The 22,149-nt window shown below is 41.8% G+C and overlaps 1 protein-coding gene across 2 annotated transcripts in view; it reads left to right on the top strand.

Moving 5' to 3' along the window:
- The window catches only part of ed (hemicentin protein echinoid), an 87,867-nt gene that overhangs the window by 53,645 nt on the left and 12,073 nt on the right, over positions 1–22,149 (top strand). For both annotated transcript variants that reach the window (XM_036812921.3, XM_036812927.3), the window contains exons 6-7: positions 15,210–17,399; positions 18,137–18,652. In XM_036812921.3, coding sequence (XP_036668816.2) covers positions 15,210–17,399; positions 18,137–18,652 — 2,706 coding nt within the window. The remainder of the gene's footprint in view (positions 1–15,209; positions 17,400–18,136; positions 18,653–22,149) is intronic.

The following is a 22,149-nucleotide window of genomic DNA, read 5'->3' as shown; positions in this document are numbered from 1 at the left end:
TAAATCACCACTATTATATTCGATTTACAACATTTTACATGGCTTTCCATTTTCAGCAGCTGCTAAATTTCGTAAAGCGTTTAAAGTATCTGGAGAACCCTTCATAAAGATTCTTTTTAAAAATCATAATTAAGAGATACTTGCTGCAGGCTTGCAACCTCGGCAAACTCAGTTTTCCCAACTCCTTTCCCAGGGGTCCATCGTTTTCCACAGTTTAATGTCAGGCAATTAACTTTTGTCTGGCCCCCCGAGAAGAGTACAAAAACGAATGGGAAAGTACAATGAGGAGTGGGAAAAGTGGGAAGTGGGAAATGGGTGGGGGCTCAAAGAGGAGTAGGCCTGTCACATGACCTGCCAGTCAGCGATGAGATCATGCATAAAAAAGCCAAAGGAAAAGCCGGGAGGAAAACCGAACCAAACTGAGGCAAAACCAAAGCGAACCGAACCGAAGCACGTCCTCAAATGGAAATGGAAATGTTAAATGTAAATGCGGCATATGGAAAAACGGGAAACGACCTTGCTCTGTGTTTGGGCCTTAACACTCCGAAGTGGGCGGGGCTGGGTGGAAAATGAGGGGGAAAATCCGGGGGAGGGGAGAGTGGGAGCAGATTGGTAGATTGTCACAGGCAAATAGGCGGGACAACATGAAAATCAACCAAGCAAATGCCAATACACATGCAACGCCAGAAAGAAGCTGCCATGCACCGGCAAAAATAATTAGTATACTGGACTGGATGAACATTCAGTTCCAAAATAAAATATGAAAGTGGGAAAAAGATAAATTTCCATTTTAATAAATCTACAATTTACTAGAACTTTTTAAAAATATGTATGTTAAATACATTTTAATGAATATATTTTATTTAAATACATTGTGTAAAAATTAATTTAATATATAAATTGACTTTCGAGTTCGTTTAATTTTAGATTTAGAGAAATTTTTTAATTTGTATCTTAAATTTCAAACCAAAATGTTTTTTGCTTAAATTGAACTTTCTAAAAATTGATTTAAAGCATTCTCAAAGGCCCAAATCGAAGTCATTTGATCTTAGTTTTAGAAACAATTTTTATTTGCGTGTAGAAATAGAAACGGTCGAGGGCTATGGCATTCAAGGATTCGAGGCTTAACATGGCGTAAACACAAAAGCCTCTAAAGGCATCAACTGCGGCATATAAAGTGGCATTACATTAGAGTACGAACCGGAAAAAAAACGAACCGAAAAAAAACCATACACACAGAAAATAAACGCAAACATGTCCTTTGGCAGGAAGTGCCGCAAAGACAAAAAGAGATTGTCGAGTGGCATCGTCGACGCATTAAATTGAAGATGATGATGATAATGCGCCAGATAAGTCGGGAGCCGGGAGTCTGGAGATTCCGGGGTCTGGGGTCCATGGGGTCATAGGTAACAGCCAACTTAACGTCAATAAACGGGAGTTGAGGGGCGGAAAGGTCTTTAGTCTGCTCGGTCCGCAACAAGCCATGAAAAGGGGCTGAAAAAACAGCAGCCACAGGATAACATCTGCCATTTGCGGCCAGGACGAAAGATGAAACAATGCGGCAGGAAGGCAGGAAAGTCGGAAAAGTCGCAAAAGTCGGGGGATAACGAGACGAGGCATGTGGATATGTGCCGGGTACTATTTACTTGGCATTAAGCAAACTTCAAATAAAAAGGATAACGAGCGCATTGCGGGACACGCAGGCAACTCAAAATGCCACTGGAACTGGCTCAACAATAATAACGAAAAAAGCGAGCAATCGGGGGGAAATTCGGCAAAGGGGGAAAACAAAAGCTGAGTGACATTCCCCAAGTTGAGGAAATTCGAGGGATACTTCGAGGGACTTGGAGACAAAAGGCTGCCATGAAAGGCACGACAATTGCACACAATTTTCATTTATTGTTTGGCTACACATTTGGCCACATTATGTCAGACTTTCTGTTTTTTTTTTTGCCACCCCCTCGATGAGCAGAAACAAAAAGGCTTCCCCACAAATAATCGTGCGTTGCTCTGCCCCTCAAAAAAAGGGAAAAGGAAACTGTCTAAGGGCATGTGTGTGGGAATTTTCCGCAAATACGTATCCTTAACCATCCAGAAAAAGGAAACCCGAATGCCGCCTCACATTTTGACGCTTCATTTCCATTTCTCTCGATTTTCCATGTTGAGGTCACTTTGGGCTTTCGGTTTTTGGGTAAGGTTAGGGTTTTGGTTTCGCATTCGGGCGTTTGGGGTTAGGACTTTGGGTTGGTTTGGGGCTAAGAAGTTGGCTAAGGTTGCCTGTTTTCTTTGTTTAACATTTCGGGCGATTGAAATTAGAGATTTATGTAAAGGCAAAGACAACATTCCTCGGAGCTATGGTAGGGAAAATAAAATATATGCAAATTATTAAACAAAAGATGAATTATATTCTGTGAATTAAACCTGTCTTATTAAAACACAATAACGAAAGAAACTCCCCCATGAAAACATAAAAACATATATAACCTTATAGCGTTGACAACAACCGAACAACTGAACAAATAGCAAACGCATAAAGCCCCCTTTTCACAAAAAGGGGAAAACATTTCAATTTAGCTGCGGGCTTCTGTTTTATTTCTCCGCTCTGCTGTTCGATGATATGCCAAACGACCAAAACAAACTTTGCATTGTTAGTCATGATGATGGCGATATACGAATATATGTAGATACCCCCCATATCAGGTCCTATTGTTGCCTTATGATGATGATGGCGTTGCCGATGAGGATGAGGATGTGTGTATGATGTCAACAGTGCAAACAGCACGCGTCGCTTGGCGCAGTTCCTAGGGTTAAGGGGGGTTTTCCAGGGGTCCAACAGGATGGACAATGATTCGGCATTGTTTTGGATAGACTGCAAAACAAACGCCACTTGCCACGCCCACAAACTGATGATGACGACCGGAATGACAATGATCATTAAATATCTGCTGCTAATTAAAGTAAATTTTGCGATTCAATGAAACCGGTTGGGGGACTCGGGGGCTGCAGAACTATGAAATCACCAACCACCCACTCCCAAAAACTCTACATACACGGTATACCCCAAAAACACACACACACTCACACAAGTAAACATGTCAATAATATTCAAAATTGAAATGTCAAAATGCTAATTTGGCACATTTGTTTGACTTTTGCAGTACAGACAGCAAATACACAGAGGAAATTGGGTATCTTTATTAATAAGGTTTTGACAAAACTAAGATACATTTTATAATTTCTCCCAAAAACTGTGTATATGGTGCCGAAAAGTATGCTGTGGAAAATAGGCATGGTGTTGTACAATGAACTCTTTCGGCTTGCATACTTTTATGCACTTTTAAAAGTGTTTTCAAAACCATAGCCCTTCTAAATGGAAATCTTTAATTGACCAACTTCTTTGGTTTGTTAATTAAGTGAAACCTAATGTTAGCTTAAATGTTTTTGTCAGTGCACTCTACTTGTTACCCATTCCCCTACTCCTCTCATCTACTTTTCGAGAGAGAGAATGCAATGCAATTTGCGCAATGTGTGCAAATTTGCACAAGCCGCACCAGAAATTTTATTTACAAAATTTTCGTGCCAAATTTGACTTTTGCCAACGCACAAGAGGAGCTCCACCGAAGGATGGTGAAAAGTCAGGGGTTGATGTGGAATGGAATGGGAATGCCTGGTATTTCTGCACTTCTCCAGTTGCAGCTGCCGTCCAAATATTTTTCCACTGACTGACTAATGAATTGAGCAGAGGGACCCAAAAACCGAATGCAACTCATGATCAGCTTGCCAATTTTACACCCTTAAAAAATTTGGACATTTTTCCTGGTCTAATGGTGCAAAGAGGGGGCCTCATTATGCACATCTCATTTGGGGTGATCTCTTTCAGGCACATTTCTGGATTTCACATCATTAGACTGACTTGTTGGAGTTTTGGGCAGAATATACCTTTAAAATAGGTCAATGTATTTAATTTAAACCTTGTAAGCCTCTAAAAGTAAAAATACTTCCACTAGTGTGAGATTTTATTTTATGACGAATGCAATCCCTGCAGCTCAAGCTGACAATTTTTAAAGCTCATTCAGTTGGTATAGATATTCTACAAAAAATATCTCACCACCAGAACCCATCAATAGGGCAGTGAAAAATCCGATTTAATCCACCAAAAACATCTAAAGGATTTCTACCAGTTGAAAAAAGTTTACGGTAGAAAAGCACAAAAATGCATGAGATATATTTCCGTTTTCAATCGAAAACTATACCGATTTCGTTGTTCACTGGCTCCATTGTTTACAATTTCCAGAAAACTTGGTTTTCATCAATTGGTTTGTGCACTTTGTTCAAAACTAGTCCCGGGATTTGTCTATTTTTCGTGTAAATTAAATTGTAAATTTAACCAGAAATATGAATTGCTTTGGTTTTCGTGGAATGAATTGCGTTTTAATTACATTTGCACATTTTCCGTCTGTCCGGTTCGCCTCAAACATTTTGTTAGCTAATTAAAAGTTTTTTTTTATGGCTTTCCACAATTTCTACATATCAAACTAATTTGGTCAAACCGAAAAATTCTTTATTTCCCTGCGGACAGAAATCAAAATTTAAATTAAATCTTCTATTACATTGTTTTACTTTTTTTGCTGATGCTGAGGACCGAAAACTGGAAAATGTTTACAGCCATATAAATTTATTGTGCCTGTAAAAGAGTTGCAAACAAGGAATTTTCGATGAGGCAGGCGAAGCTGCAGAATGTGGCATAACATTGGAGTAGTAAAGTTTTTAGGGCACACATGTTGCTCGGGGCATGTGGCAGTCAAAGTTGGCGGAATTTAGGACAAAGTTTTAATGCTCTTTCGCAAGAAATTTCGCATATTAATACTATGCTGTAAAATATGGATATTGTTGTGGTTCTTATGAAAGATCCCTTAAGATCTGTATAATTATTAATTTAAAAAACCTTCAGAGAAAATGCCTGGTCTGCAAATGTTTTAGACACATTCAATATACTTGCACTCTAGCACTTACTGCCAATTTTCTATCTCCCAATTGAACTTCGCGAAAAAAGACTTCCATAAGTATCCACTCCTACAAGCTCCCTGCAATATCCCTTGAGTTAGAGAGGCCATAAATCATCATTATCATGTGTGGTAACTCCAAGGATAATACCCCGCCAAAGTTAGTAGAGTGCATAACAATTGACAGCCAACTGGCTGGAGGTTCTTACTTCTGCGGTCGCGTGTGTTTCGCATATAAGAAATTTCAAGGGGGGCAGCCATGGAGCCAAAGTAGTAAACGAAAGTATGAAAAATCTGCAGGCAAATAAAGCCAGCAAATGTGGCAGAACGAACTGCAAAACTATCGAGGTTGCAGAGCGGGAAAAGCCAAAAAAAAAGAAAATATTGCGCAAATGGAATACAAAAAAAAAACCAGGGAAAAACGCACAGCAAGAAAACTACGCAAAGTGCTGAACAAATGGAACAACTTACAAAAGCTAAAATGGCAAACAACCAACAGTAGTTGCGCAACAACAAAAACAACTGGCAGCAATATGAACAACAATCTTGAATATTGCACGTTTACATATGTAGATACATTTCCTGCAGCAAATGCGGCAGATGCAGATGCAACTGAACCGGAGTCCAAAGCAACTGAAGCTGAAACAGAACTGAACGGAAAGAAATTGCTGGAAAAATGCGAAAGAAGTGCACGGGGAGAAAAGTGTGACATGTAAAATCAAGACATGAAAAATTGTTAGACTCAGACACATTTCAAAATATAAATATATAAAAAATATAATAAGAATTGTTGATAGAAATTACTTGGAGTTTTGATATTGCTTTTAAAGATGTCCAAAAGTATGCAGTGAAAAATGTTATAAATATAAAATATTTTGCTGCATACCTTTAGGCACCTAATAAGTAGTTTAAAATCAATTTTCAAATCCTTAAGTACCTCGTTTATTATTCTTTCACTGCATGCACACGTGGTAGTTAATTTAAAAATTTTATTTACATTTCGCCTGCTGTCGCTGCAGCCGGAGGAGAAATAGAAGGCTTTCGACGGACTGGGGCTTTGTTTACATTTAGTGCAGCTTCTACTTGACTTGCAGCAGCAAATACGGCAGGGCAAGAACTATGGAACTATAGAGCCCCCCTTATAGAAGGGCTGGGTCGCAACGGCAGCTGACGCTGCCCGAGGGCTCGAAACCAAAAGGCTGAAACGGTGGCGACTTTGGCTCCGACCCTGCCCGCCGGCCTCTGATAACAAAAACAGAACAACATCAGGAATAGAGGAGCAACACAGCAACACTGGGGCAACTGAAACAGCAGCAGAATCAGAGTGTTTTTTTTGTAGCCGGCGTTTTGTCCCCAGAGGGTTAAGTTCTTGCCCACACACACGCACTCACAGCCATGATGAAGCGCCCCGAGTTATGCAACAGAAATGGCAACACAAGCAGCTGGTGTTGCAATCATGACCGACTGAAACCCAGAAAAACCAATGGCAAAATAAGAAAAGAAGTTGTATTAAAACACAGGTGATATTTTTGTAAAGGGCAATCCATAATGCCCCACGGCAGACAAAATGGATTTGCGTTTGGTGAAACTCTAAAAAATATTAAAGTCATTAGTATAAGTTATAAAATTAAAATAAAACAATGAAACAAAGATTTCAAAAGTAGCTGAAAAACGAGCAACAAATAAGAAGGAATTGTAGTGCTTTATAAAAGTGTCTAGAAGTATGCAACAATATATTTTGAATATATTTTTCATTGCATGTTTAAGCACCTTTATAAGTGATGTACCCTAGGAATTTATATAGCCCTTTCCAATTAGATAATTATTTGCTGATTGCAAATATTTCAATTATATTTCAAAAGTTTATACTGCCAGATAATCCTGTATACATAGGTAAATCCAAAACAATGGGCACACGCACTTCCCATGTCAGTCAGCCCACGTGCCCCAATTAAGCCATAATCTCTTCTTTGTTTAGCCCATCGTCCAGGCCCTATTTATATGTATGTACGCCCTACGTACCTTCGTTTAGCAACTGGGGAAACCAAATCCATTCAGGATTGCCTTGGTAACCAGACAGTTACCTCTTATATCTGGGATCTGCAGACCCCAACCAAACTTCCTGGCAGACGAAAACTTTTCCATCACACACCCACAATTTCCAGGGCTTTTCAGACACCTCTCGAGGAAATTAAAGTAAATGTGTCACTGGCAGATTCCGATACGCACTGCAGATTTCCATTTCCGCCCTAATGCAATTTGCCGGACTCACAAAAGAAGCAGAAATCTCTTCAAATTAACTAAATATTTACAAAAGCAATGAAATTCTGTCTGGACGACTATTTTTTTTGGCGATGAAAGCCAAGGAGTTGCAGTGGCAAATTAATTTAACATAAAATTAAATGAGACGCAATGAAATGCAGCTGCAAGGACAGAATTAAAAGCAAAGTTTTGTTTCCCATTTTCTTGGGTTTTCCTTGTCTTGGCTCCCAAATGAATTTAATTATTTAGGTCAAAAGACAGGACAATGCCACTTCTCCTTGCTGTTTTTGCATTAGTAAATGCGGGACGGGAATTGAGTTTATTGCGGGGGCAAGGCTAGCACTCGATGGGGTTCCCCGAAATTTCTTCCTCCTTTCCGGCCTCCTGCTGAAAAACTTTCGCTTTTCCTTTCGTATTTTCCCCTCCCTTATTTGCTTTACTTCTCGCAAATAATTCCGTCTTGCGCCTAATTCTCGGCTACAATTTTCCGCAGTCTTTTCATGTCGGCCGAAACATTTTCACTCGAAAGTTAAACAAAAAACAGGCAGCTGCAATTGCTCAACTGTTCCATCATTGGGATCATGATCATCATTATCCTCATCATCGCTTTTCCTTTTGCCTGCAAAATTACGCCATTCAAAAATTTGTTCTACGTGCGCTCTCGTTTTTTTATTTTTTACTTCCACGGATTGTGCAAATCGCTTGGCCCATTTAATTGAATACTCTAAAGGATAAAGAGCAAAAGTGACTTGACAAGGAAATTTGAAATGAGGAAAATGAAATTAAAGTTACCTTAAAAAAATATTGAAATATTAATTGAGGAACTACTAAGTTTATGTAACTACTTTATGCTTATTACATTTTTAAAGTTCCTAAATAAATATTAAAAAGTTTTTTGGTTAGCTAAATTTCCCTTTTCATTTGCGTATAAAGCCTTTAAAATAAATTTCCGCCCTACTAGGGTATTTAAACATACCCTACATCCCAAAAAGAACTCCCCTCAGAGCATCTAAATTTTTTGCCAGCCTATCCAGAACTTTTGTTTACCTACTTTTTTCGCCCTCGTTTCAGAACCTATTTTTTTCGTCTGTGTTTTGTTGCGCGTCAAGTAAATAAATAAAAGCAAAAGTTTTTGGCCCACGACTCTAACTGTTACTTTTTGGCCCGGCTAGTAGGGGAAAAGCCCCTCAGCCCCCCATTTCCCCACAGCAATTTTCCCAACACTAATGACATCGTTTGCGGGCTCTGCTACTCCCTTTCCCACTTTTTTCTATCCAGATCTCCATGTGTGCGCCTGGAAAAACTTTGTCAATAATTTTGCTGCCTATTTAAAGCAGCCTCCTGCTCCCGGATTTTCCCATTTTCCATTTGGCAGCTCCCTTTTTTTCCTGCTGTTGTTGTTTACCATTAAAATTCCTACCAGACAATTTACAAAAATTGTTGTGTTGTTTAAATAGCGGGCAAGAAGTTTTTGTGCCTTTTAAATTAATTTGGGGCAGCTTTGATTGCGTCTGTTTTCCTCAGAGGTGAAGATCCGAAATTGTTTACGCCCGAAAAACATGTGGAGGCCCATAAAATTAGAAGAACTTTTCATTGATTTGCCACAAATTGTGTGCCATAAAAATAAACTGGACAGATGGGAATGTGAGTTTTTGGACTGCGACTGCTGCTGCTGTTGCTGCCCACCAATTATGTTGTGTTTGCTCATTTGTATCTTTATATCTCGCCGATGCACAGATACATCTGTTTGTTTACACGTTCATTTGCAGCAGTTCTCTGTTTGCTTGCTTGTCTGCTCTGTAGTTTATCAATATGTTTTCGCTCCGGGGAAATCGAGGAGGAGTCCATAAAGTCATGCAACATTTATTAAATCTCTTGCTTGATTTTTCCCAGCAATTTTCTTCGGCCTCTGTGTGTTTTTGACCAAACATTTGCTTTGGTCGGCACAATTTGATTCCATTTTATGGCCAGCCTTTGTCAGATATATACTATATATAAATATATGTATCTTTTGGGCTGCTGTATCCGTATCTGGTATCTGCATGTGTGTGGCCAATAAAATTTTTAGTACAATAAACATTTGTCCGTTTATCAGTTGGTTTTGCTCTCTTATTGCTTTTTTCAAAAGCTTTTTGCACATTTCATCGGTGGGAGTGGGGAAAAGGCCACAGAATTCTAGAGATTTTTCCATAGAAAATGACACAGAAACCTGAAACAACACAAAGCCTTAAATTTTGCCTGGAAAATGAACGTATTTTTGTATCTTTATATCTTCAGTATGCTGTATGCTTCTCTTTGATCCGCTCGTGATCGCTTTAAAGTGTTTCCACTTTGGACAACTCATGAGCGTATTTTTTATGTGCTTTTTCAGGCACGTTTTTGAGTTTGTGGCTTATGTGCTGGGTATATGTTTGGTTTTGGGCACGTTCTGGTGAATTAGATCCACTTGTGCATTTAGAGATACAAGTGAAGAACCAGAACCACAGAAATTCAAATAATTCACTATACATACTATAAATGTACCATAAATACCATAAATATTTCGTTTTACATTTGCCTAAAGAAGGTAATATGATACATAGTAATATATCATTAAACTTCAGGTCTAATACTTTTTTGAGTGTATAATCAATATACTGCACTAATTGTCATTGGCTTTAACGACGTTTTGAGACAACTACTTTTTATGGGCCTGTTTAAGAGCATCTCACCATGTATATTCACAGCTTCTGAGTATCGCCTCCCGTTTCCTCTGAAACTCTTAATCTCCAACTGGTTGGAGCTGTTCAATTAAATGATTTTCTTGTTAGCCGACTTAATGTGCCTGCTAAATACTGTCCACCAAACTGGGAATGTTTGTACTTGAGGGGCAGGCAGGAGGATCTTGTTTATTTGTCTCCGCAGAATATGTCTTCCTGTAATTTATGAGCAGTGGCCAACGAGTTTCCTTTGCTATTTTTCCATTGCTACTGCCATTTGCTATTCTTGTTTCTCGGCTCTGTGTTTTTTTTGCCGTCCCATCTCCTGGGCCGCAGTTGTTTTAGTTTATGCGCTCAATTTAGTAACTAGTTAGCCAGAAATGGCAGAAACCGTCCGTATTGCTGGTCACTCTGCTCGCACACCCCACACTCCACAAGTCCCCGAAAACCAAACAAGAAACTAATAAAAAGCCGAACCAGAAACCACAAGAGCTCATAGCTCAAATGCGCTGACAGCAGGCACGAGTTATGCGTACGTATCTCCACTCGAAGGAGGAGGGGTCCCGATATGGGTACGGAGTAGGTAGAAGTATGTGCAGCTTTTCCAACTAAATGCTATAAAAATTCTTGACTTAATAGCAAAACAAGACAGGGAACAAGCGCTCCTATGCGAGTGGCGGGAGTGTGTTTGCGTAGCCACAGTTGCGGTTGAAATAATAGAGAAACTCATGTAACTCCAAAAAGTTTATGAAACCCATTTTAGTTTCTAGAGACAGAGACATAGAAAATCTGTAAGTTCTTAAACTGTACAAGGTTCAAAGTGTAAAGTGTAAAGTTAGAACTGAAGATACTGTAATTTTATGAAAACCATAGTTTGGGAGGTGTCTAAAAGTATGCAGTGAAAGAAGTTTATCGTTTTTCAGAATGATTTCATTGGTATTTTCGATTGTAAATATACTGTAGTATACTTTTACACACTTTTAAAGGTAATTTTAGAGCTATAGAGACACCCGCGATTATAAAATATCTAACTTACAAGCCAGCTGGCTCTATAGTTTCGACCTGGACTTCTGTTTTGACCGCAGCTGTTTGGCCTGTGTGTCTCTGATGGAGCAACCCGTGTAGGGCCACTAAAGAAAACTAACAAGTTACAAAAGCAAACCATCTGGTAGAGATGGCAAAGATGGGAATGGCAAGAGTCCAGTTCTGAAGAGGCGGCTGAGGTAAAGGAGGAAGTGGAAGTGGAGGTTCAGCAGCTGGAGAAGATGCTGAAAGCAGTTGGAGGAGCTGCTCGTGGATCCACATCCATATGTAGCAGCTTGGAAACAAGAAAAACTTGAAAGGCCAAGAAAAACATTTAGTAGATGATGAAAATCATGGCAACATCAACTTGAAGATGCCACACAACTGGCGGAACCGAAGGGTGGATGGATGGATGGAGAATAGAGGAGAATGGAGGAGAGATTCCTGTTGATAAGACTGTGATTGGAAGAGGAAGCTCTGCCAACTCTCGATGGGTCAATAACATTTTAAGGCACTTGTCTACTTAAATTTAAGCGTTAATTGTTTTGGGTAGGTAAGCACAGAGATAGAGTTCTAAGCACATGACTTAAACTTCGTTTAAATATATTTTATAGATAAACTTGAGTACTTTGGGTATGTTTATCAAGAGTGTGCTGACATTGTAGGAAACTTAAGGGTTTACTTGTGATATAATATATATTTTGCATTTTCCTAAACCTTTTAGACTTTTTGACTTGACATCGTAACTGAAATTGAAGCACTAATTGCTGGCCCTGGGGGATTTCAGTATCCCTGTAGCTCTTCTTAAATTTATGGTATCTTCTGGAAAATTTGTGTGTCTTTTTAAACTTAACATTCATTAGTTACGAATAGAAAGGCCCGAGGAGAAACCGAAAAGTGAAGGAGGAGCAAAAACTGAACTGGGGATAAGTCGTAGTCGCCTTATCATTTATCTTGGACCTCGGGCCAAATGTTTTCTGGCCTGCCAATTTCGCGTGTCTTGAATGGGTGGTGGGTTAAATTGAGGAGGGGGATTTGGGGGGCGGGCAAGGACGAGTCGTTCGGTTGGGTTTGGTTTTGCGCTTGTTGGTCATATCAAATCGCTTTTGGCCCGGCTGCCTTGGCTTTTGTGGCCTGTGGCTCAGCGCGTGCCTTCCTCAATTTTCCCGCTTTTCCAACCCGCTTTTCCGACCGCCTTCCCACCCGCAGCAGCCCACACATCAAAATTGGATTTGGCCAAGTTAAGCAACGACCATTGAGGGAGTTTAAGCTCTGTCGATTATTTTTAATGGATCTGCTGCTCTCTCGCCACATTCTCTTTTTTCCCTCCTTGCCGTTTGGTAATTAAAATAAAATTAATATTGTCTGTTTGCTCTAATATTATTGCTCTTTTGATAGTTGTTCACGGAGTTCAAGCTGCCAAGATTTTTTGAGTTTTAAATTTTTCATCAAACCGGGGAAAATATCCATTCCTGACTTAAGGTAAAAGGTACAAGAAAAGAAATCCATTTGGGCACTCGAAATAAATGTAGGCCCAGTTAACCTTATAACTAATTGCTAGGAAGATCCTTTGATAAACTGTATTAGGCCCCGTCGTGTTGAATGTGAAACTCCAAATTAAATTTGGCTTATTTTTCTTTTCATTCGGGGATTAGTCATATAAATTGCTCTACCTAAACCCAGATGTAAACTAAATTTTTTAATTTTTTCCTTCTACGTGGCTTTTCGGCTAAGAAATGGTTTTCCTTTTATTCTCCATCTATTTTTGGAAGGGTCCTTTGTGTTTGTTAATAGTATTTTCCATGTGAATGGTTGGGGCGGTTTATTTTTTGGCAGCACTTGGGGAACTGGGGGAAAAGGCAGAAACCTGGCAACAATTTGGCAATTGATTGGAAAAATATTTCTAACACGATTTTCAGGGGTCCCCTCATTTTTTCGCTCCTTTTTTTTACATTTTTTTTGGATCCTGTAAACTAATTCAATTATTTGCGTACATAATTTAAGGGCCGTGTCCGAGAGCGTTGAGCAAGAAATTTATATGCAAAACACGCATAAAATTGTTTGCCCCCGTCTCTTTCAGTCCCCAGTTGGCCGTCTCTTTCTCTCTTTCGCCGGTTGATTATTTATGAACACGAAGCGTTCAGGCTATGGAAATAATTGAAGGAACTTCACTCCACTCCACTCGACGACTGCTGTTTGGTCCGGGGTCCATTTTAAAGTAATCAAGGGAATGAAAGGCCTATTTTCAGGTCACTAGCCCCGGCTTTTCCCCGCCCGGAAAATGCCAGGAATGCAATGCCGAAACGACCTGGCCCAAATGTTGAAAACATGTTCGCAAAGTGACAATTAAGCCAATTTGAAGCCATTTAGCGGGCAAGAACGCAAACAAAAACTGCGGTAAACTCAGCCAGCAGACCAAACAGAACCGTACAGTTCGGGTTATATACCTATTCGCAAACCCTTTATATGGAGGGCGAAATGAAACAGAAGCAGGTCTTGATTTCTAACCAAACAATGCTTTAATGGTCGCCGAGTCGGCGAACAAAGCCAGACAATCAAACGTAATTACACGCACATAAACACGCAAAAGACGAAGATTCTGAGGTTGAGACTTGAGCTGGGGCTAGAAGGGCACTGGGAGAAAATGGGGGCGGGTTACAGTATAAATTTGAAACCTACAGTCCCAAGAATATGATTACAAAACAGTCTTAAATCGAAAAAATTTATTTGTTTCTCTCATAGTAGCATTTGATTAATGTGTGAGGTCGACAGGATAAGTTTGTAATATCTTATCTATCTAAGTCAAATTGATAGATAAGGGGATTAATAAATCTAAATACCCTAAAATTAATCATTTAAATCATTAATTCGATATCATCTTGCATCCAAAATTATGGCTGATGAGCTTAAGGGCACTATAAAAATGAAACATTTGCTTTATAGAGTCGAATGATTTTCAACAAATTTCCGAAAAACCGCAAAGTAAGCTTCAACAAGTTGTAAGTACAACTTAATATTCTTTTTCTCTGTGAGGCTGAGACACCTGAACCCGCTTTTCAGACCTTTCATAAAAGGTAGCCAAGAGAGAATCACGCAATTTAGTATAATTTGCAGGAGAATTGCGAAAGTGGAGATGGATGGAAGGGGCTGAATGGCTTGGGTTGGGGAAAGGGTCCGAGTCGAAGACCGTGCTCCAGTTTCTTGAGATTGCGGCAGCTAAAGTTCTTCAGACTGCCACTGCCACTTTTCTTCATTTTTTTATTTTCCTGCTGGATGTCAATGGTGCGGAGTGAGGAGTGCGGATTGCGGGTTTATGGGCAAAGTCATTAGGCAGCTGGCGACACTTATCCAGGGGGCAGTTAATTACAAAGTGGTTGCGGTGGCTAAGACATAATTTCACGCCATTTGCGGTGCATAAGAGGCCGCTAATGTTGGACCATGACTTGCAGTCAGCTCCTCCAACTTGGACTCCTGGCCCGTGGATGAATTCATCTTCCTGGCCAGTCAAGTGCAGGGGCGGAGTTTTCCGAGGGGGCTAGGAAAATGGGAAAGGAAATTACCTGCAGAAGAATGGAATTTCTTTAGTTAAGAGCTTATAAGTATGTAGGGGGATACATCCAGAAAACTAATTTTAAAGTGCCATAAAACAAAGAAACGAGTTTTGGATTATTAGGATATCCTTTAGGTAATCAAAGTGGCATTATTAAACCTAATCCAAATGCTAAAATAAACATTTTTATTTTTGTAACTTAAAAGAGAATAAATAAGCTTAGGTATTTATTAACTTCTATTTAAAAAATTCTCTGACGCAGTTATTAATATCCTTTCCCAAAATATCCTTCAAATGAACCCTGCCAACAAGGTTGCTACCTCTTTTAACATCAAATTATCTCAATAAAGCCCTTCCTACACTTTTCTTTCAACTCTGCTAATGAGTCTCTGGCAGTTATTTTGGCATTGACCGACCTTCAGACACTTGATTAGTTTAATTAATAATTGACAAATTTCGTGTCTAATCAGCAGCCTAATCATGACCAGTAATACCACTCCCTCACTTTCGTTATCCCCTGATTAATTCAATTAGAAGTTTGGGATTATGCTGCCTGATTATGCCGAAAATGCTGCGTGTTTATTAATTTTCATCCAGCGGTTTGCTTTGATTTGGATGCTGCCTGTGTGACTTGACTAATTTTCGCTGCTTTTCTGCTTTCGCTTTTTCCAGATTACCCCCGAGTGGAGGTTGGACCCGAGAATCCTTTGCGGGTGGAACGTGACCGGACTGCCAAACTGGAGTGTAACGTTGATGCCAAGCCCAAGGTCCCCAACGTCCGTTGGAACCGCAATGGTCGGTTCATCAGCTCCTCATTAGTTCACACGATCCATCGGGTGAGTGTCCAAGATGCCGGCAAGTACACCTGCATTGCGGACAATGGTCTCGGCAAGACTGGAGAGCAGGAACTCATCCTGGACATCCTGTACCCGCCCATGGTGGTGATTGAGTCGAAGACCAGGGAGGCTGAGGAGGGCGATACAGTGACCATTCGATGCAATGTCACAGCGAATCCAGCTCCAGTGACCATCGAGTGGCTCAAGGAGAATACCCCTGATTTCCGGTACAATGGCGATGTCCTTACTCTGAACTCCGTGAGAGCCGATCATGCTGGGAACTATATCTGCCGAGCTGTAAATATAATGCAGAGTCAGGGAATGGAACGCAGTGAGCGAGTGGGCAACTCCACGGTGGCCCTGCTAGTTCGCCACCGACCAGGACAGGCCTACATCACACCGAACAAGCCAGTGGTCCATGTGGGCAATGGTGTTACCCTGACCTGCTCGGCCAATCCACCAGGATGGCCGGTACCCCAGTACAGATGGTTCAGGGACATGGATGGAGAGTTCTCCAGCACACAGAAGATCCTCGCCCAGGGTCCACAGTACTCCATACCCAAGGCCCACCTGGGCAACGAGGGCAAGTACCATTGTCATGCTGTCAACGAGCTGGGAATCGGAATGATGGCCACCATTTCCCTGGAGATCCATCAGCCACCGCAGTTCCTGGCCAAACTGCAGCAGCACATGACCAGAAGAGTGGCCGACACGGATTACACGGTGACCTGCAGTGCCAAGGGTAAACCAGCACCCAGTGTCAAGTGGCTCAAGGACGCTGTGGAAATCCTGCCCGAGGAGAACCTCTACGAGGTGCAGACCAATCCCGACCAGGGTCTCAACGGCATGGTCACGGTGCAGAGTCAGCTCAAGTTCCGCGGAAAGGCCAGGCCAAATGGAAATGCTCTGGTTCCTGGAGATCGTGGTCTGTACACCTGTTTGTACCAGAACGAGGTCAACTCGGCCAACTCTTCCATGCAGCTGAGGATCGAGCATGAGCCCATAGTCCTGCACCAGTACAACAAGGTGGCCTTTGACATCAGGGAGACGGCCGAGGTGGTCTGCAAAGTTCAGGCCTATCCCAAGCCCGAGTTCCAATGGCAGTTTGGCAACAATCCCTCGCCCCTGACCATGTCCTCGGACGGGCACTACGAGATTAGCACCACCACGGACAACAATGACATCTACACCTCCGTGCTGAAGATCAACTCGCTGACCCACTCGGACTATGGAGAGTACACCTGCCGGGTGGCCAACACCTTGGACACCATTCGAGCTCCCATCAGGCTGCAGCAGAAGGGTCCGCCGGAGAAGCCCACCAACCTGAGGGCCACCGAGGTGGGTCACAACTACGTGTCCCTGAGCTGGGATCCCGGATTCGATGGTGGTCTGAGCAAGACCAAGTTCTTTGTGAGCTACCGCCCTGTGGCCATGCCGAGGGAGGAGCAATTGATACCGTATTGCGCCACTGTGGGCAGCTCGAATTCGGAGTGGACGGAGGTGGATTGCCAGCGGGACATTCCCTGCAAGGTCACATCCCTGGAGCAGCACAAGAGCTATGCCTTTAAGGTCAAGGCCCTGAACCCGAAGAGCGATTCCCCCTACTCGAGTGAGATTATGGTGACTACAAAGGTCAGCCGGATTCCACCACCGCTGCAGGTGACCTATGAGCCGAGCACCCGAACTCTGGGCATCGATGTCGGAGCCACCTGTTTGTCCCTGGTGGCCGTTGTGGAGTCGATGGTGAATGCCGACAGTGCTAACGCCGCCTGGGAGGTGGTGGCCACCATGGATAACCTGCAGCTGTCCGGAAATGGACCCACGCACAAGGAGAAGGTCATCGACAGGATCATCGGAGCGCGGCGAGTCGGCGGAGGACGTGCCCTGGGCCACACCATCAGCGAGGACGAGGATGACAATGGCCTGAACTCGCTGGCCCTCGAGGATGACAACAGTCCCACTGTGCGGGTCAAGCTGTGCCTGAGGACCAATCCTGAGCACTGCGGCGATTACACGGATGCGGAAAGTGAGTAGAAGTGTTGTAAGAAATTATTTCATTACAGAGAAATGTATCAGTGCAAGAGATTGCCAGTTAAAGTATAGAGATACGTTAACCAGATTTTTAAAAATGAAAAATCCACAAGAGAAGTGCTTGGTGTGTATCAAGGAAAGTGGCAAAGATGGCCTGGTTGGAAAATCCTCCACCGTTGCCGATGATTTCCATTATATGCAAAGCCATTACGAGCAATTGCACCACTTGAATGACCGACTGGCTGCCGGCGGACAATCAATCACTCATTCCGTCAGTGGTCGTGGTCGTGGTCTCCTGCCTCCTTGCCACCCATCTTTCAAGCAGCGAACCATCTATCCAGCCATCCAGCAACCAACCATCCATCCAGCCATTCATCCATCCACTTCAACTCCTTGCGATGCATTTTTCATGGCTTCATTTCATATCGCTCTCGATGCAGAGCCAAAAATGGGGTGAAATTAAGAAATCGGTTTGGAGAACGATTACCTTAATAAAATTAATAAGATTTTAACAAAAATTACACAGAAAAGGATTTTTTCAATATAATATTAATAATGTTTTATTTAAAAGGAAACATTTCGGATATTTTCTATATCGATTGATATATCAATCTTATTTCGATTAGTTTCAATATGTAAAAAATCGATTTTGTAAAGGATAGGACATTTTTTATATTAAGCTTCGAATTTTTCGAAACACATCACTAATATTCGTCTCTTTTTCCCCGATAGTTGGTCGACCGTATATAGCCGAGGCTAGTGCCCTGGCCACGCCCACTTTGATTGCGATAATCGTGTCCTGCGTGGTCTTCGCCCTCTTTGCCGGCCTTATCCTGATGTTCTGTCGCTGCAAGCGGAATCAATCCAAGAAGAGCGCCGCCGCCAAGGATTACGAGATGGACTCGGTGCGACCGTCGATTGTGACCGCCCAGCAGAACCAGGCCCCGCCCCCCTACTACCCCGCCTCCGGACTGGACAACAAGGCCCTGGAGCACTCGATGGATCTCGCCCTGAGCATGGAGGATCAGAAGACCGCCCTGTACGCCACCCAGAATGGTTACAGCTATCACCCCGGCAGTGGAGTGGTGGGCGTTGGCCTTGGGGGCGGCGTGGTGGGCGTGGGCGTGGGCGGAAGCGTGGTCAGCGGCATGGGCGGCGGTATGGTGGGCGTGGGCGGAATCGGAGGCAGTGGCGTCGGAGTCAATGGAATGCCTGGTCTCAATGCACACACGATGCCCGGAAATGAATGTGAGTACTTGAAAAATATCTACTTATTGCCTTTTAAAAAGGAAAAATATATGTACACCACAAGAATCCCAGATTTTCATTTTAAAATTAAAAAAAAAAAATTTAAAATTATTAAAGAAGATAGTGCCCAAACGTACTCTTTGTTTAACAAGAAAAAACATTTTACAACTACTTGCTGTTAAACTGTCTTACCTTTTAGAAAACATATAATAGATTTAATATAGATTTATAGGTATTTGAAACTTCTTCAACCGTTTTATGCCTTTTTTTTGTAACTTTAAGTGCTAACCACGTTAGGGTGCCAAACAAAAAACTAAAAGATCGAAAACCAAAGTGAGAAATACTTCCGGTTGGGACATGTCCTTACGGTCCCTTTTTTATCCAGAGGTTTCCAAGTTCCCCAGCTCCGTTTGGGTTGCGGTGATTTTTCATTGTCCACACAAATACGTACACTTCCGCACAAAATGAAATCCGTGCTGACGTTTAAAAGGAAAATACGTGGGGTGGTATCCAAAGTGGGGTTTCCCGGGGTGTATTTTTTTTCGAAATTATGCTGCCCCTGAAAATGGGAAAAGTGCAAAATGGAGTTGAGTGCAAATCGATGGCGGCAAGAGCATTCATCAAGCGCGGTTTGTGTTCTGTCAGACCCCCTTCTACGCACCTGGAAAACAGAGGGGGTGAAAGCACTTTCCACTTCCGTTGTAAATTTGTTGAAACAGCAATTTTTTCTAAACGCTGACTGTTTTTTTTGTCCGTTACTGTTTGTTGCTGGTCTGTAGCATTTTGTAATATACTTTCCATTTTGCAATTGTTGCTGTCGTCCATTCATCGTGACGTCCCTTCCGCCCACTTGTCCACCCGTGTTCAAGTGGGGGAATCCCCCTGTTTCTTTTCACCATGACTCTTGTTCCCTGTTTGAATGCGTAAAACTGGACTGAAGCTTTCTCTGCACAAAGAAAAAAGTCCTCCCCAGTTTTCCCCTCAGCGGTTTTACACAATTCATTATTAATTGTGCTGGTTTTCGTTTATTTTCTTTTTTTGCCCACTCACCCACATACATTTTTTAACCTTTCACATGGTGGGGAAAAAAGCATTTGGCACTTGCTAATGATGTGCAAATTAAAAATTCCTTTTTTTGCTTACCACAAAGATAGGGAAAATATCTGCTATAACTGCTCGTTGTGAAATTGAATCTACTTTTATATTTTTTAAGCCTCTAAATAGCAGCAATTTGCTTTGGCAATTTCGTGTTTCAATTGTTTTCGAAGGCCAATTAAAATTTTAAGGCGCTTAGTCTCGAAAGGACTCGCTGAGGGGGCATTAAGGGGTTATGGGGGCTGCCACTTAATTGCATTTAAAAACGATTGTGGGAGGTGGAAAGCGGAGAAGGAGTTGCAGTAACAGCTAATTTGCCAAGTGAAAGTGGCATGAATAATAAAGGGTTGCAAGTGCACGAAACGCAAGAGCACCAAAGAGTGTTGGGAAACTCCTTTCTCCCCATTTCCCTGCCATTGTGAGCGCTAATTGCCGCTTAAGGAGCAGAGCAGCCACAAGCGAGGAGCCGAAACACACGGCTCCAGACCAAAATGTCCTTTCGCAGATGCAGATGCTTCCCGGAAACCCGAACCCCCGACTTCATTTGCACTGCACGACAAAAAATACCGATTAATTGTGATGTGGAAGTTACAGAATTATATTATTAATCAGAATATTATACCTTATAAAAGTGCTAAGATAAGAATTCATTTATGGAGGTGCCTAAAAGTATGCAACAATATTGTTTTTAAAAGAAAGAACAGCTTTTTTATTTCACAGTATACTTTTTAACACCTCTATAAGGGTTTTAAAACCCCCAATGATTTTTATGCACCCCCAAAATAAGAACTCCCATTATTTTCTCTGTGTAAAACCCCCTTCACTTTCCACTTTGCCTACGACTGAGAGCTGTGGCGGTTCATTGTTGTAGTCGCCTGCACTTTTCGGGCTCGTTAACGCCGCCCAATTCGGGTCCTTTGGCTTTCCACCCCCAGAGCTTTGCCCCTTTCGAAACCCTTCTCCTTTCTCTTCATGGCCACAATTGCTTTCGACCTAGGCCAAAAACCTAATGAACTTTGCATGTAAACCGGCGACGACAATAAAAACAATCAAGCGAGGAGCGAAAGTGCAGCCAATAAAACGAGTGTTGAAAGGAGTCATTTGGAGTTGGGGAAAGGTAATATGGGTTTTTGGAAGAGGAATATCCAAAATATGAAGTAGTATATTTGCTTTAAGAACCAAGTTAACCATTATATGAATTAAAATCATAGAATATTTATCTTCAAAAATATTAAATAAGTAAACAAGAACTAAGCAGCTCTTTATTAGTCCCTGGCACCTCTTGGAAAGTTTCTTGCACTCTCCAGATGAAGGATCACAAGTCTGGGATATACGTATAAAAATGTATATGGAATACGCCCACGGCTAGACGACGGCTAGGACATGTTTCACCAAATAAATGCACAGCAAAACAAGCAGCTGGAATTTGGAAAACCAAATAAATGCAAACAAATGTCGTCGCACACACAGAAGAGGCAACCAACCATAGAAAATTGAGAGGAGGAAAAATAAAAATGAAAATGAAAATATAAAAAAATAGCTGGGAAATACAAAAAAAAAAAAGAGAACAGAAGGAATCTCGCGCTCGGCAAATTTATGCGCTAAATAAATAAAGCCATGAACCCGCGCGCCTGGCCAACAAATGTCTGCCATGTTTTAGTTGGGTTTGGTTTAGTTCGGTTTGGTTTGGTCGGGATTCCTCTGGTCGGGGGTGTTTTCAATGCGCTTCTGGGGGCCGGGGTTCCGTGTTCCATTCTGTTCAGCTCAGTTCTCTTGTGCTCTGTGTTCTGGGCTTAAAATGCAGCCCGGCAAAGCAAATAGCCGCAAAATAGTTTTGCGCGCCCCAAAAACGTAGCCCAAAAGGGGGTAGCTTTCGCACAAACAAAATATTCTAAATCTTTTTAAAAAAGGCTTAAACAAATCCCTAAAATCTGTTCTATAAAAGTTTCTAGTTCGAAAATATAGGTTCAAATTAACATTAAAAAAACATATAAAATCAAAAGCTTTTCCAAAACTTGCCGTATATATAATACTTTCAAGACAAAGTAAATATATTTCTTCGAGTGCACGCCAGCTGCTGTGTTTTAGGCCAGCATTTTGGTGCTCTTTGTTCCCCTAATCTCTCTGTCTTTTTTTTGCAGTGATTGCCTCTCGAACATGTTTGTCTTGTGTCAGTTGTAAGCGAAGGGTTAACACGATGGGTTCAAGGGGGTCAGCAGCAGCCTTGGCCCAGCAGACTGGGTGACCAACCGACCAACTAGCCAACTGACCCAACCCAAACCAAAACAAACCAAAATCCCACCGCACCACAAACAACATTCCGAAGACACCATCTATATCTATGAGTTCCAATTTGTTGTCTTTATTTTTTTACAGCTGGCCCAGCTAATTGGCTTAAATCT

This window comes from Drosophila suzukii, chromosome 2L (assembly GCF_043229965.1).
Source record: "Drosophila suzukii chromosome 2L, CBGP_Dsuzu_IsoJpt1.0, whole genome shotgun sequence".
NCBI lineage: Eukaryota > Metazoa > Arthropoda > Insecta > Diptera > Drosophilidae > Drosophila > Drosophila suzukii.
The sequence above is the reverse complement of the archived record's forward strand: the minus strand, read 5'-3'. Positions and strand labels throughout refer to the sequence as shown.